Genomic DNA, 15,833 nt, shown 5'->3' with positions numbered 1-15,833 from the left:
TTCATTTTTGTATACAGTTCAGTTCAGTACAGGTATCACTGTACATGAACACTTAGATACATCTTAGATAAGCATCTCCGATACCGTACGAGTGTATAGTAATAGCACACTGAGACATTATACAGATTTGCCAGATTTGGGGCCTTTTTCAAGTCTTAGTTATAGGTGTTGAGATGTAAAATGATTGCATGGGTCAATAAAATGCATGAATTTTGTCATATTTTCACCAAATGGCCCCAGTTTTGCTGGGCGTAGGGCATCAAATTGCATTTGCAAGCGGCTAAAAACAACTTTGCCTTTTAACATGTGTGCTAAGTTGTGGAATAAATTATTTGATAATGGCATCGTGAAGGACCGGAATAAATAAACCTTTGTCTTGCCTTCACATAACATCACAATAGTCTTGAAAATATCTGCATTCATATGCTTATAACATTAAAGTGAAGATATTATGGGAGTTCATTCCCATTCTTTACTTCGTGCTCCCTTTAATGAGGTAATCTAAATGTGAATGGATCTCCTCAATTGATTCTATTACCTGGATTACTTTGTGTGAGTGCCTCGTAATGGGTTGATGACAATTCCACCTGCTTATTTCCAATCTTGATTTTATGCAATAATTTTCCTCTCTCATCTCTTGTGACTAACCTTACCCCTTATCTGAAGCAAATGCAAACCTTACCCCTTGTGGCTAACCTTACCCCTTATCTGAAGCAAATGCAAACCTTACCCCTTGTGGCTAACCTTACCCCTTATCTGAAGCAAATGCTCACAAGTGGGTTTGAAAAGATTACAATGTTTTTTTTTTTTCTTCTGGCTATTCGGGACTATGTGCATTTTAATTTATGTCATCGTTACCACATTTTAATATTTTTTTATTATGGGGTTTTGGTTGCATTCCTACTGTTGGCAATGTGCCACAAAACATCAAGAATAATTTAGGTAGGAAGGATCTGCAGATGTTGATTTAAAGGTCAAGGGGTCACAGGACAAGGGGTCACAGCTTAAGGATAAGGGGGAAATCCTTTAAAACCGAGATGAGAAGAACTTTTTTCACACAGAGAGTGGTGAATCTCTGGAACTCTCTGCCACAGAGGGTAGTCGAGGCCAGTTGATTGGCTATATTTAAGAGGGAGTTAGATGTGGCCCTTGTGGCTAAGGGGATCAGAGGGTATGGAGAGAAGGCAGGTAAGGGATACTGAGTTGGATGATCAGCCATGATCATATTGAATGGCCGTGCAGGCTCGAAGGGCCGAATGGCCTACTCCTGCACCTAATTTCTATGTTTCTAAACCAAAGATAGACACAAAAAGCTGGAGTACCTCAGCGGGACAGGCAGCATCTCTGGAGAAAAGGAATGGGTGATGTTTCGGGTCAAGATCATTCTTCAGACTTCAGACAGTCTGACCCGCTGAGTTACTCCAGCTTTTTGTGTCTAGCTAAGAGTAAATTTGAACTGCTTGACTGTAATTTAAAACTCAATGAATGTAGTGTGCGTATTGTCTCTGACAGCCAACGGAAACTATGTAGACTTTGCTGGAGTTAGAAACGGTCCACAAAATGGAGAGGGAGAGATGAAAAGCTTCTGGCTGTATTGATGCTTCATTGGTAAACACTGATGGTTGTGCAAGTCTAAGCACACAAGCCCAGCTGCAGTTGTCCACAAGATAGCCTTGCCTTTGCTACACCTTGGATTGTTCTCCACCTGTCAGGGGGGGGGGGGGGGGGGGGGGGGGAGAGGTGAGAGCGGGACAAAACCTGGCAAGTGATAGTGAGGTGAGGATGGGAGGGGTGATTATCTGATGGGTGGAGTAAAGACTAGGTGAGGAGAAGACAAAAGGGTGACAGATTAGGAGAGGAGAAGAGGAGTGAAAGGTAGCAGTTATGTGGGTAGAAAGAGATAATGGGGGAAGGGGAAATATTGGAGAAAAAAAGACTGAAGAAGTCCCAACCCAGAATTTCTGTTCTCCAGAGATGCTGCCTGACCCGCTAAGTTACTCCTGCACAACATCATTTATAGTCCTTGTTTTCTACATAGACTTTAAATCTTGTCTGTAGTAATAAACTGTAGGCAGTTTTAAATGTATAATTGGCTAAAAAAATGAAAGGCAAGTGGTCAGGGAAGGAATGCAGTGATAGGTTAAATCATATTCAATCAACATTAATTTCTGCAATCTTCATTATTTTTTGTTGAACTAACCTGTTTCAACTGATAAATTGTCAAGTGCACTTGGAGAGCTGGAACATTTTTGACAGAGCTACAAAGGGAGAAGGCGAGTTCAAGGTAGGTGATGTACTTCAATGCACGCACCAGGAAATCTGAATGGAGATAAAAAACAAAATATGCAGATGCTGAAAATCCAAAAGAAAAACAGAAAATGCTGGTAAAACTCAACAGGTCAGGCAGCATCTGCGTAAAGAGAAACAGTGAACATTTCAGGTCAAGGGCGGCACAGCGGTGCAGTGGTAAAGTTGCTGGTGCCTTATAGCGCCAGAGACTCTGGTTCGATCCTGTCTGCGGGTGCTGCCTTTATGGAAATGTTACATTCTCCCCGTGACTGCGTGGGTTTCCTCCCATATTCCAAAGACATGCAGGTTTGTAGGTTGATTGACTTCTGTAAATCACCCCGAGTGTGATGTGCGAAAATGGGATGACATAGAACTAGTGTACAGGTGATGATTGGTCCGCATGGACTCGGTGGGACAATGGATCTGTTTTCAAGCTGTATCTCTAAACTAAACTAAAGTAAGATGACACATTTTCACACAGAGAGTGGTGAATCTCTGGAATTCTCTGCCACAGAAGGTAGTTGAGGCCAGTTCATTGGCTATATTTAAGAGGGAGTTAGATATGGCACTTGTGGATAAAGGGATCAGGGGGTATGGAGAGAAGGCAGGTACAGGATACTGAGTCGGATGATCAGCCATGATCATATTGAATGGCGGTGCAGGCTCGAAGGGCGGAATGGCCTACTCCTGCACCTATTTTCTATGTTTCTAACATCATGGCTCATCTCCTGTTTTAGTACCGTTTTTCTGTATAAACTATTATTATAAAATCCACTTCCTGTGACGGAGCTGGAGAAAGCATAGAGGAGATGCACTGGGATGTTGCCTGGATTGGAGCATTTAAGTTCTAAGGAGAGATTGATAAAGATAGGCTTTGTTTTCCACGGAGCTGAGGAGTGACCTAATAGAGGTGTATAAAATTATGAGAGAGATGGATAGAGAAGATGGTAAAGATCTCTCTCCCATAGTGAGGGTATCTGAGGCAAGAGAGCATAGGTTTAAGGTAAGAGGTTTAGAAGGCTCTGAGAAGGAACACTTTTCACGCAGAGAGTGTTGGTATCTGAAACATGCTACTTGAAAATGTGGTGAAGACAGATATTCTCACAACATTTAAGAAGCATCCTGATATGCATTAAAATCACAATGGCAGAGAAGATTATGGAGGGTGGCACGGTGGGGTAGTGGTAGAGCTACTGTCTTACAGTGCCAGGGTCCCGGGTTCGATCCTGACTACGGGTGCTTGTCTGTACGGAGTTTGTGCGTTCTCCCCGTAACCTGCATGCATTTACTCTGAGATCTTCGGTTTCCTCCCGCAGTCCAAAGACTTACAGGTTTGTAGGTTAATTGGCTTGGTGTAAATGTAAAATTGTCCCTAGTGTGTGTAGGATTGTGTTAATGTGCGGGGATCGCTGGTCGGTGCGGACTTGGTGGACCAAAGAGCCTGTTTCCGCATTGTTTTTCTAATCTCTCTGGTGCAGAGGAGATTGATCAGAATGTCATCTAGAATGGAGCAGTTTAGTTATAAGTAGAGACTGGAGAATGGTGAGGTGGATTTTAAAGGTGGGGGGGGGGGGGGGGGGGGGGGGGGGGGGGGGGTGCATGATTGAAGTGTATCGGAAAGAATGCAGGTAACATTCCCCCACATCATAGGGCAAAGGAAAATAGATTCAGAGGGGATATGAGGGGGACGAATACGGGTGTCAGGGGTTATGTGGAAAAGGCATGAGAATGGGGTTAGGAGGGAGAGATAAAAGACAATAGACAATAGGTGCAGGAGTAGGCTATTCGGCCCTTCGAGCCAGCAACGCCATTCAATGTGATCATGGCTGATCATCCACAATCAGTACTACGTTCCTGCTATCTCACCATATCCCTTGACTCCACTATCTTTAAGAGCTCTGTCCAGCTCTCTCTTGTAAGCATTCAGAGAACCGGCCTCCACCGCCCTCTGAGGCAGAGAATTCCACAGACTCACAACCCTCTGTGCGAAAATTTTTTTAATCACCTCCGTTCTAAATGGCTTACACCTCATTCTTAGAGATCAGCCATGATTGAATGGCAGAGTAAATGGGCCATTGATAGGCTAAATGGCCTAAGTCTGCTCCTATCACTAATGACCTTATGGGACCTACATACAGACAGTGATAAGTACCTAAGATTCAGATTCAGATTCAGATTCAATTTTAATTGTCATTGTCAGTGTGCAGTACAAACGATTTGAATAAAAAATAAATAATAAGTGTCCGGGGGGGGGTGATTGGCAGTCACCGAGGTACGTTGTTTAGTAGAGTGACAGCCGCCGGAAAGAAGCTGTTCCTTGACCTGCTGGTTCGGTAACGGAGAGACCTGTAGCGCCTCCCGGATGGTAGGAGGGTAAACAGTCCATGGTTGGGGTGAGAGCAGACCTAAAATGCACTGCCACAAAAAAAGGGCTAAAAGCTGGTTGATAAAAGCACTTAAAGAGGTTTCTGGATGAATACTTCAGCATAGAAGGCAATGGATCAAGTACTGGGTGACGGGATAAATACAGAAGGGTCAGCATGGACAATTTGGGCCAAAGGGCCTGATTCCAAGCTGTAAGATTCTATTGTGCTAAATCATTCAAAAGTGTTAAATCTCCACCACAGAGCCAAAGCAATTCTCGTTCTCCTCACACACTCTTCTTTTATTCCTATCAACTCCCTGCGGATCATACAACTCGCCTGCAGTTAAGGGCAATTGACATTAGCAATTAATTTGCACACCTTTGGGATGTGGGTGGCAACCCACACAATCACTAGGGGGGACGTGTAAACTTCACACCCAAGGCTAGGAATAAATCCAAGTCATTGGAGCTGTGAGGCAGATCCACTAGTTGAACCATCGCACTGCTATTTTCCTTTAACTTAAATTGTGATGGCACTCGACAGCACTTAAAAATGATTTAACTAAATTTATGATTTTTTTGTTTTTGTTTAATTATTTAAAATTCTTTTGATCTGTTTTTAAATGTCCCTATCCATCACGGACATCTAAACAAATGTTCAAAGAGCTGTGACAGTAATGTGCTGTGAAATGGCTATCAGTGTGGGCTGGGAATGGGGCCTCTAAGATCCATCACCCATGGCCAAAAAGCTGCTTGTGAGTCGCTCTGTTTTCACAGCAGGAAGGATTTGAGCACAACTGGACAAGTGGGGCTCCACGGCAAGTTGCGACTGTGGGAATTGGATACCGTCGGGAGGTCACACAAGGGACATTACCAAAAATTTTAAACAAGGAAAGTCTTTGGTGTAAAAGTTGAAGCAAACATTGAAATATTTAAGTGAATTAATCATTGCAAGTGCTAAGTCAGGAATGCGTCGTGGAGCAAAGGTGCCCTCTGCTGGCAACAGTGGCTATAACAAACAGGAGTCACAAGTGAGGTAACATGAACAGAATGTTAAATCTGGCATGAATCTGTATAAACTTGGAAAACAGACTTAAAAAATGGAAGAAAATTAGATTTCAACAGTGGTGTAGTTTCCACAAAATGTATTCTAACATATGCAGAAGATATGATTTATTTAGGAACAAGAGTCATCTGATACCATAAACAGAGAAGTGCAGATCCTGGTTTACACCAAAGATAGATACAAAGTGTTGGAGTAACTCAACGGGCCAGGTAGCATCTCTGGAGCAAAAGGATGGGTAACGTTTCGGATCGGGACCCTTCTTCAGTCTGAAAAATGAGTCTGAAGAAGGGTCTGACCCAAAAAGTCACCCATCCTTTTTCTTCAGAGATTCTGCCTGGCCTGCTGAGTTACTCCAACATTTTGGGTCTATCTTTAGAGTCAACTCCTGTTGATTTACCACAACCGACTTGACCAACTTTTTTTGACGCCGTCTTACAACTCGATTTAATTGACTTATTTGGTTATCAGTTTCAAAAACAGATGAAGTTTTTGTTGCAAAACCTCCCCAAAATCTCTTTTGGTGTCAGTTTGGTTCAACTTGTAACACTCATTCTTTCAGATCATGGACATTTTGCCACAAAAATTGAGTCGATGCTCATTCATTATTATGAGCCAAGGCTTGTTAGCAAGTGCTGCTAATTCCACTTGGACGTTTGGGCATTTCTCCCCATAGGTTTGCAAATGCAGAGATCCTAAATTTACTGCTAGGTCTTCACTAATATTTTGCCAACTGTTCCCTGCTATTGAAATCCTCATCGACCTATGTGAGAGATGGGTATCAGAACTTAATTAAGAGTTTACTTTGCTTATTGTTCACATGTTTTACGTGTCTTTAAATAATCTTCCCGTTTTAAAAATATTTTTGTTTTACTGACTTTTAACAGTCTTTGGATAAATTTGCACAATCAGAATGTCATAAATATCCCCATGCAGTCTGAAGGAGCCGTCTCCCACCCATTCCTTCCAGATGTTGCTCGACTCGTTGAGTTCCTCCAGCGCTTTGAGTTCTGCTCAATGACCCAGCATCTGCAGTTCCTTGTGTTTCCATTCAAAATCCTCAACTGGTTTGATGACCAGCCTGGGGCATTGTACTGTAGTGTGAAATCTCGCTGTCATATGCTTTTTTTTTACATGAGGAAGTATTGTCCTGCCCACCCACATGGCTGCAATGTGTCGCACAATGACCTGCCACCATGCAGCACACCATTTAGGATCAGGATAACTTTCAGCAACAAGCTGACAGCAGTGGGCACAGAAGATGCAAGTCCATGCTTTGTTTAGTTTAGAGATGCAACGTGCAAACAGGCCCTTTGGCCCACCCAGTCCACGCTGACCAGCGATCCCCGTACACTAGAACTATTCTACACACTAGGGACAATCTACAATTTTTACCGAAGCCAATTAACCTGCAAACCTGAGGGTCTTTGGAGTGTGGGAGGAATCCGGAGCACCTGGAGAAAACCCATGCAGTCACAGGGAGAACATACAAATTCTGTACAGACAGCACCCATATTTAAAATCAAATCTGGATCTCTGACAGGCAGCAATTCTACCACTGCGTCACTGTGCCGCCCTGTAGATTATCGTGTAGGTGAGCACCTCTGCCATTGGTATCAAATTCTGATCTATTTAAAGACTAGCAAATTGTCTGAAATCCCATCATTCAGGGAAGATTGTACTTCTTTGGCTGGATGTTAAATAACAAGATTTGGTGTCGAGACCTAAATTCCTGCATGATCCCTGTGCTGGCATGGGCTTCCTCCAGGTGCTTTACTCCCACATCCCAAATACATACAGGTTTGTAGGTTGTTTGATCTCTGTAGATTGCCCCTCGTGGATGAGAATGTGGGATAACATAGTACTTGTGTGAATGGGTGTTGAATGGTCACTGTGGAAGCAGTGGGCCGAAGGCTCTCTTTCCATGCTTTGTCTCAAAACTAAACTAAACTCATTCCAAGCAGGTCCAAAATCTATTTTCATAAGCTATACCTTGTTAAAGTATAACTGAATGGTTTGTGAAACAGTTTGAGGCAGCTGTGTGGGATACAATAGAATGATATATAAATGGAAGGGTTTCCAAGATTCTGAATACTTATCCTGTAGTCTAGACTATACTATGCAATTCCCATCAGCTAGAATTAGGTGACTTTGAAACAGTCGTTGGCAAAAAGAGTAATCTCAACTCCCATTTAACTTGTTCTCATGTTGAATTCCGTAAGTTTGAAGCCTGACCTCTGAGATCCCTCAATATTGTTTATTCCAAAGGCTGACAGAAATGTGGAGTTTATTAAGCAGCTGTACAGATTTCAAGGGTCACACAATGCCATTAACAGTGATTAACAGACATTACTGACATTTACTCTTCAGCTGTAAACGCATTGTCAAACAGCTCTTCAATATTACATGTCGGTTCCCATTTGTGCTTTCAGCTTTTCTTCACGTTACTGGCTCAGGATTAACCTTGTTACAATACATCTTTTGTTTTTAATGATGTGCATCACCAAGGCAGAGAGAATGTGGTGAAAAAAAAAATTGCATTTGTGGGCAAAATTACAGGTGTGATTATTATTAAATAGTTTATTTGACACCAGAACCACAAAGATCTCAGCATTAACACAGAAGTTTGTCTTCACATTCTACTAAGCCAGGGGTAGGGCCTCATTAACTGTAGGTGTAACTTTATTGGGTTAATTCCAGAAAACAAAATCTTATTTAGAGAACATAGAACATAATAGCATATGAACAGGCCTTTAAGGGTGCATGGAATTGTTGCCTGATAAGAGTTTTGGTCAAGTTTTATATGGAGATTTTGAAATATTGTGGATGATAATTTTAGTTCAGGAGTTAAAAAAGGACAACACAAAAAAAAATGGATAGGTTACAATTTAATAGGAGCCAGAAAAGCATTCCTGAATTGTCAATTTAGTGTAGTTTAACTCAGTCTGAAGAAGGGTCCTGACCCGAAACGTTGTCTGTCCATTCCCTTCACAGATACTGCCTGAACTGCTGAGTTCCTCCAGCACTTTGTGTTTTGCTCCATATGAATAGATTTCCTCAAATCCACAAGCTATTATCCTGTGAAGTAGGCTTTTGTATGGCACCTTGCAGATCACCATTTGAAAATCCATATTACATTTTAATTCCTTTCATCCCCAAATGTTGATTCAGAACTCAGAATACTGACTCCAAAAACAATCTGGCATGTACAATGAACTATAAAATAAAATACTATTTGAATTAGAATGAAAAAATATCATACAAACCAAGTTGTGTTATAAGTTCTTTATAGACTTGTTCAATATTTGCTATAATGAAAATTTATAAATAACTTTTACAAAAATCTATAATAATTTGTACATTTACAAACCGTCTGTGGACATTCTTACAGTTCAATGATATGGTCTGTACACAATTCTACACAATTTTTTGCAAAAGATACTGCAAAGTCTCTAGTTCATTGAGATGAGGTTCTGACCACCTCTTCTGTAGGTACTGCATCTCAATTACTCCAGATTGCTTTGCCAACATCAGGCCTGAAGACAGATTTGGTTTCTCTGGATCACCTAGAATGGCCATGGTTGTAATCCTGTTTGAGTGGGGAGTACGAGTGGGAGGAGATAAGAAGAGGAAAATTTGAATATGTAATGGCTATGGCTAATTTTAAGGATAAAGTATACAAGTACCAACAACACTTTCCAAAACATATGCAGCAAAATACACTGGACATCTAAACATTCTGTCCAGCGTGCAGTTAATTTATATTTCACTGCATTATCAATTCAAATAGTACATTTCAGATTCAAAAACATAACATTTATCCCTTAGCTATTTGTTTTTTAGAGCAAAGTATAAAGGTCAACACAACACATAAAGGGCCCATGAACTTCATCTACTGGGCACTGTTATACAAGAATGTTGCCCGAACAGTCTGTGAACCATAACATGTGGCCATAGTTTAAAGCCCATAGAACTATGTTTAAAGCCCATAGCGCTGTGACCAATAATGCTATATTTAAAGCCAGTAGCACTATATTTGGAACCCATAGGGCTGCAGCCGACAGCACTTTGTTTTAAACCCCCACGCGCTAAGCCGACAACGCTCTGTTTAAACTTATGCTTGCCAAGTCTGTAGCGCGTGTGGATTTCCTTTGCATGCCAAATCTGTAGCATGTGTGTATCGCTTACACGGCAGTCTGCGGCCGGCTCTTGCTAGGATGCAGTCCCCTGCCATTTGGTGCAGTTTGAATATGGGAGCAGCACTATTGGCCAGGACTTACCGGCGGTTATTTCAACGGCTGATTCCTGCCTGTATAAAGGCAGGCACCGATAAGCCATGAGGTAGTTCATGTACCAGAGTGGCTCACCGACGGGCTGAGTCGCGATCAGCACCGCGGACGGGGGCAGGGAGAGAAAGAGGTGTGCTGCTGTAAAACGGACCCCGCTCATACCAAAACATGTATCGTTTTTGTTCTCTCTCTTACCAATAAATCTGATTTGTAATTAGCAGACGAGTGAGCATTTTTCTGCTCTACTAGTCAGATCCTTGAACCTGTTCCCTTGTAACTGGCACTCAATGCATCAATTCCACTTTCCTGCTCATTCCCCATAAACCAACGCTTCCTAGTATTCACAATTCTGTGTTTTATCCTCGAACTTGAACAGTCAATAAACACAACTTTCAGAAATTCCCATAGATTTGATCTCATGGAACGACCCCATTCTATGACACATTGGTTCACCTGTCAATTACCACCAACATTCGCTCTCTCCATTCACAGCACCTTCCAGTGCATTTACAGAAGGTGCTGCAGCCACCCTACACTTCTCAATATGCAGGGCATCAACATCACCCTCTCCAGAAGAAACAGTGTTCCATCTGAAATAAGAGCAGGAAATGCTGGAAACACTCAGCAGGTCATGCAGCATCTGTGGAAAGTATTGTCTGTGTTTCACCTGAGAAGTTCAGTAGTTTTTGTTTCAATTTGACCTGCCTCGGAAGGAGATAAACACAGATGTTGGTCTTCTCCTCGTACAGCAGTCGTCGACTCCACATGCCTGGCCCCAAGCTTCCAGTTACCCATCATCAAATCTAGGCCAGATCCCAGAACAATTCCATCATTCTCAATCCTCCTCTTATTCATTTTAGTTTAGTTTAGCCTTGTTTAGTTTACATTTTTAGATATTAAAGGAATCAAGGAATTATGAAGTTAAAGAGTTAATACAGAAAAACGGTACTAAGATGGGAGATGAGCCATGATCTTAGTTTGGTTTTGTTTAGAGATATTGCCCTTCAGCCCACCGAGATCGCGACAACCAACAATCACCCGTACATTCGTTCCATCCTACACACTGGGGACAATTTAAAGAAGTCAATTAACCTATAAACTTGCTCAACTTTGGAATGTGGGAGGAAACCGGAGCACTAGGAGAAAACCCACGCGGTCACAAGGAGAACGTACAAACACCCTACAGACAGCACCCATGGTCAGGATTGAACTCAGGTTTCTGGCACCTTAAGGCAGTAACCTTATCACTGTGCCACCCTTGTCTGTTATCTTTGCTCATTTAATTGCCCATCAACTCTTCCCTGTTTCCCCTGCCATTCACTAACAGCAGAGGCAATTTATGGCAGCCCATTAACCAGCCAGTGTTGGATATGGGTGTCATACAGGATGACAGGGAGAACATACAAATCCCATATGGGCAGGAGTCAAAGTTAGGATCAAACTGGCCCACTGGAACTCTGTCTTTTCATCCTTCCTGCCTTCCATCCTAGCACTGACATCTTCTGTTTTTTTCCCTCTCCCTGCATTTTACACGTTATCTTAAACTTGTTCTGCTGGAAGGTTGGAGACACAAGAAACTGCAGATGCTGGAATTACGAGGAAAACACAAAGTGTTGAAGGAACTCAGTGCATCACGCAGTATCTGTGGAGCGAATGAACAGGCGATGCATTAGATCGGGACCCTTCTTCAGACTTCTATCAGTCTATCACTTCTATCAGGGGGTCTTCTATCAGAAGACCCCCCCCCCCGACCAGCTCTGTACAGTCCTCACCTCTGGGTGTGTGCTCTTCAATTGCTGCCTGTAGGCAGGAAGAAGCAGCACCGCGGTATGGTCGGATTTACCAAAGTGGGGGCGACGGTTGCCTTTGCTGAAGTCCCCAGCAATGGTGGTAAATGCCTCAGGGTAACACTTCTGCTGCTTGTTGACCATGGCGTGCAGCTCCTCCAGTGCCAGACGGACATCAGCCAGATGTTCGAGGTGTGGAGAACAGGAGTTGGATAGGACTGCCACGTCTGAGCAGCACGCAGAGTTGACCATGAGGCAGATGCCCCCTCCTCTCCCTTTCCCAGATGCCAGTGTACGGTCCATGCGATGGATGGAGAAACCTTCAGGCTGGACCGCAGAGTCTGGGGAGCTGGGGAAAGCCATGTCTCTGTGAAACAGAACACAGAGTATTCTCTCAGCTCCCTTTGATAAAGCAGCCTTGCCCTTAAGTCCACTTTATTTTCAAAGGACTGTACATTGACCAGTAGGATGGTAAGGAGAGGGGGTCGAAATCCCCTACGCTTCAGTTTGACCTGAAGTCCTGCCTGTCAGCCACGTTTCCGGACACAATGGAGGCCTCTCCGCTGTTTCCAGGCACTGAACTTACTGCACCGACTGTTTCTGAGAACCTGCGCTGGAACGGGGATTCCCTTGCAGACGGCAGCTTCAGCTCCGTTGCTGCTGTGAGATCCTACCCCTCGGCTCCAGAGGTCTTCCCGGTGTTTCCAGGTACACTACCTGTGATCCTCAGTCGGATCGTGTGTTCTCCAGCGATCGAGGGAACGCTTGCAGTCGGGGGCTCCCGCAGCTGCGGTAGATCGCGATATCGCTAGTGCCTTCAAGTGCACTAGCAGCTTTCCGTTATGGCGTTGATTTCTGCCGTTTTTCTGATCCAGGTGAGTTGATTGTAGCTGTAAATAATCCTCTTCTGTTGAGCTGCTGGCAAAATGTCGCCACAGGCTCCTGCCATCTTGAGAATGTTTTGCCAACTCCATTCAATCTGCTTATAAAAGACTGGGTTGCAAACTTCAGGGAGTGGAGGCTTGCACCAACCAGGCAGAAAACAAAGTTGAGGCCGATGACCAAATCACCCTTTATCTTATTGAAAGGCAAGGCAAACTTTATGCAGCAACAGAATATTTACAGTTTACTAGAAAAATCACAGCAATGGCTTCTCCTTATTAGAATCGTTCTACTCACCTATCGGACTGAAGACTCTCCTCTACGACCGGTTTGGAAACATCTTGCATTAAGTCCCACACATATACATGCGATTCCGCGTCGAGGACAAAAAACATGCCAGGCCGTGTTAATGCCCACAGCACGCTCCGGATTGGACTGCCCTTTGTACTTTCATTCCACTGTAAAATGGGCCACTCATTTGTCACCGAGTGCAGTCTAATCGTTCCATCTGAACACCCAGCCTGCAAGACAACATGACAGACACAGGCTTTTAAACAACTAAAACTTTAAATAAAAATCTAAAAAAAAAATGTATTGTCCCTTACTGGGGGGGTTACACTTTTTGCCACATGACTCCTTGCTTTTCAAAGAGTTAAAGCGTCAGACTTCACCAAGTTTTGTCAGTGAATCTGGTCTAAATGACGAGCATTGTTATTTGAATGTCGATTAGTTTCTGAATGTCAGAGATATTTAACAACCATTAAAATCAATATTAGCTTTCCCAGCTTGCAAAGAATTATCCTTAGCTTAACGACAAGAGGGACCAAAGATGCTGTAAACTGGAATAAAAAGCAGAACACTGGAAGAACTCAGTGGGTCAAGCAGTGTCTGTGGAGGCAAAAGACGCAAGTTGATGTTTCGGGAGGAGACACTATGTCGGGATTGAATGAGAAGAAGAAAGATACAGCAATAGATGCAGAGGTGTGGGCACTGCTGGAAACCAGATGCAGAAGGGATAGGACATGTAGAACCTAGAACAGTAGAACAGTAGAATGCAGGAACAGACTTTTCACCCCACCATATCTATGCCCAAGATTATGCCAGCTGCATGACTGTGCTATCCTTATATCCTAAGACTGAAAATGCCCACAGTGGACAGGTGCTCCACAAAATGATAGCCTAGTCTGCACTGACTTGCCAATGTAGGGGAGGTCACTTCATGAGCACAAAATGCCGTAGACCAGGTTGGAAGAGGTGTATTTGAACATCTGGAACATCAACTGTACTCTTCTTTCTCTAGGGCAGCACAGTGGCGCTTTGGTAGAGTTGCTGCCTTACAGCGCTAGAGACCAGTGTTTAATTCTGACTACTGGTGCTTTCTGTATAAAGTTTGTCTGTTCCCCCTGTGACCGTGCAAGTTTTCTCTGGCTGCTCCGGTTTCCTCACACACGCCAAAGACGTAAAGGCTTGTAGGTTCATTGGCTTCAGCAAGTTGTAAAATGGTCCCTATTGTGGGTAGGTTAGTGTACAGGGTGACCGCTGGTTGGCACGGACTCGGTGGGTCGAAGGACCTGATTCTGCGCTGTGTCTCGATAGTCTAAAGTCTAAATTACAAGTCATTGATGAGACCACGTGGAGTAGTGTGTGCAGTTCTGGTCGACCAGCTGGAGAAAAGATGTCATTAAGGTGGAAAGAGTAGATGTCATTAAGGTGGAAATTCACCAGGATGTTGCCTGGGCTTGTGGGATTGAGTTATAAGGAGAGTTTGGATAGGCTCGGCCATTTTTATTTGCAGCGTAGGAGGCTGAGGAGTGACCTTATTGAGTTGTTATGGATAAAGTGAATGCTCACAATCTTCTTCCCAGATAGAGGATTCTAAAACACATGGGCATAAGCTTCAGGTGAGAAGGGAGATGTTTAAAAAGGGATGTCCGGGGCAACCTTCCTAATGAGACGGTAGTCCATATCTAGAATGAGCTGCCAGAAGAAAGTATAGAGGTACATACAATTATGACTTTTAATAAACATTTGGACAGCTATATGGTTAGGAAGGGTTTAAGGAGCTATGGCCAAATGCTGGAAATAGGTCTAGCACAATATGCCAACTTGGTGGGAATGAACAAGATGGGCCAAAGGGCCATGCAGCTCTATGACTCCATGTCCCTGGGGACCACTCTCTGGTCTGCTCAATCCTCTTCATCCACTCCTCCCATCCCCTAGCACCTTTCCATCCAAGGACGAAGTTTAACAGCTATCACTTTACCACCACCCAGAGACATAAGCAGCCCTTTCAGGCAAGCAGACATTTCAATTTTCCAATTTCATGTAACCCACGCCCCCGGTCTTATCCTCTCCACACACGCACTCACCTGTCCACCGAGTTTTCTTCTTCCTTTGTTTACCTCTCCTTCTCCCCACCCGTGACCATCTTCCTATCATTCCCTCCCCGTCCGGTTCCACACATTACCTACTAGCCTCTGTCCCATCCTCCTTCCCCCAACTGGCTCCATCTGCCCATCATCCCCTCCGCACCTGGTTCCATCGAGGAGAGGGGAAAATAAAAACAATCCTTGGCGGTAAAGTCAAAGACGAATAATGCATTTGATAGATATGAAACCAAGACTGATGGTGTTCTTACCAAGAACATTGTTTTTTCAAAATTACAGAAGTCAATACAAGTGACTTGAATAGGTCTGGCACCACTTGTCTGAGGTCTGTACAGTCTAGGAGTTGCTTGCAAGCCATGACGTGTACCGTGGCTCACAAGACCCTGTTAAAAGAATAGAAATGATTACATTGACTGTTATAATCAGGAGTGATTTGAACTTTATTGAAACAATTTTATTTGGTAGAACAAAATCTCCCTTCCATGGAATACCAAAATAGAACTGAAAACATTTCCGGGAGAAAAGGTCAGGGAGGGGACAGAGTGAGCGTGGAACAAAAGTTACATTACTCACTCTACAAAAAGGGAGGCCCATCCATGATTCATGTGGGGTCTACCCCAATGTTTCACAATAACACAAGTGAAACTGAGAAGCGTCATTTCACACAACTTCATCTAAAGCACTTTAGTGGTTCGAGAAGGATGCTCAACGTTACTGTCTAAAGTGGAATTATGGCAGGGATTAAAATCCAAACTTCTTTGCGAAAGGGGA

The 15,833-nt window shown here is 43.4% G+C and overlaps 1 protein-coding gene across 3 annotated transcripts in view; it reads right to left on the bottom strand.

Moving 5' to 3' along the window:
• Positions 1-8,250: 8,250 nt before the first annotated feature.
• dync2i1 (dynein 2 intermediate chain 1) overlaps positions 8,251-15,833 on the bottom strand; it is a 78,979-nt gene continuing 71,396 nt past the window's right edge. For 2 of the 3 annotated variants that reach the window (XM_055664594.1, XM_055664603.1), the window contains exons 23-25: positions 15,314-15,445; positions 12,973-13,196; positions 8,252-9,306 (exon numbers count right to left, since the gene is read on the bottom strand). In XM_055664594.1, coding sequence (XP_055520569.1) covers positions 9,135-9,306; positions 12,973-13,196; positions 15,314-15,445 — 528 coding nt within the window. In that variant the 3' untranslated portion in view covers positions 8,252-9,134. Of the gene's footprint in view, positions 9,307-12,972; positions 13,197-15,313; positions 15,446-15,833 lie in introns of all 3 variants that reach the window. The other variant, XM_055664587.1, reaches the window with a different exon arrangement.

This window comes from Leucoraja erinacea, chromosome 2 (genome assembly GCF_028641065.1).
Source record: "Leucoraja erinacea ecotype New England chromosome 2, Leri_hhj_1, whole genome shotgun sequence".
Taxonomy (NCBI): domain Eukaryota; kingdom Metazoa; phylum Chordata; class Chondrichthyes; order Rajiformes; family Rajidae; genus Leucoraja; species Leucoraja erinaceus.
The sequence above is the reverse complement of the archived record's forward strand: the minus strand, read 5'-3'. Positions and strand labels throughout refer to the sequence as shown.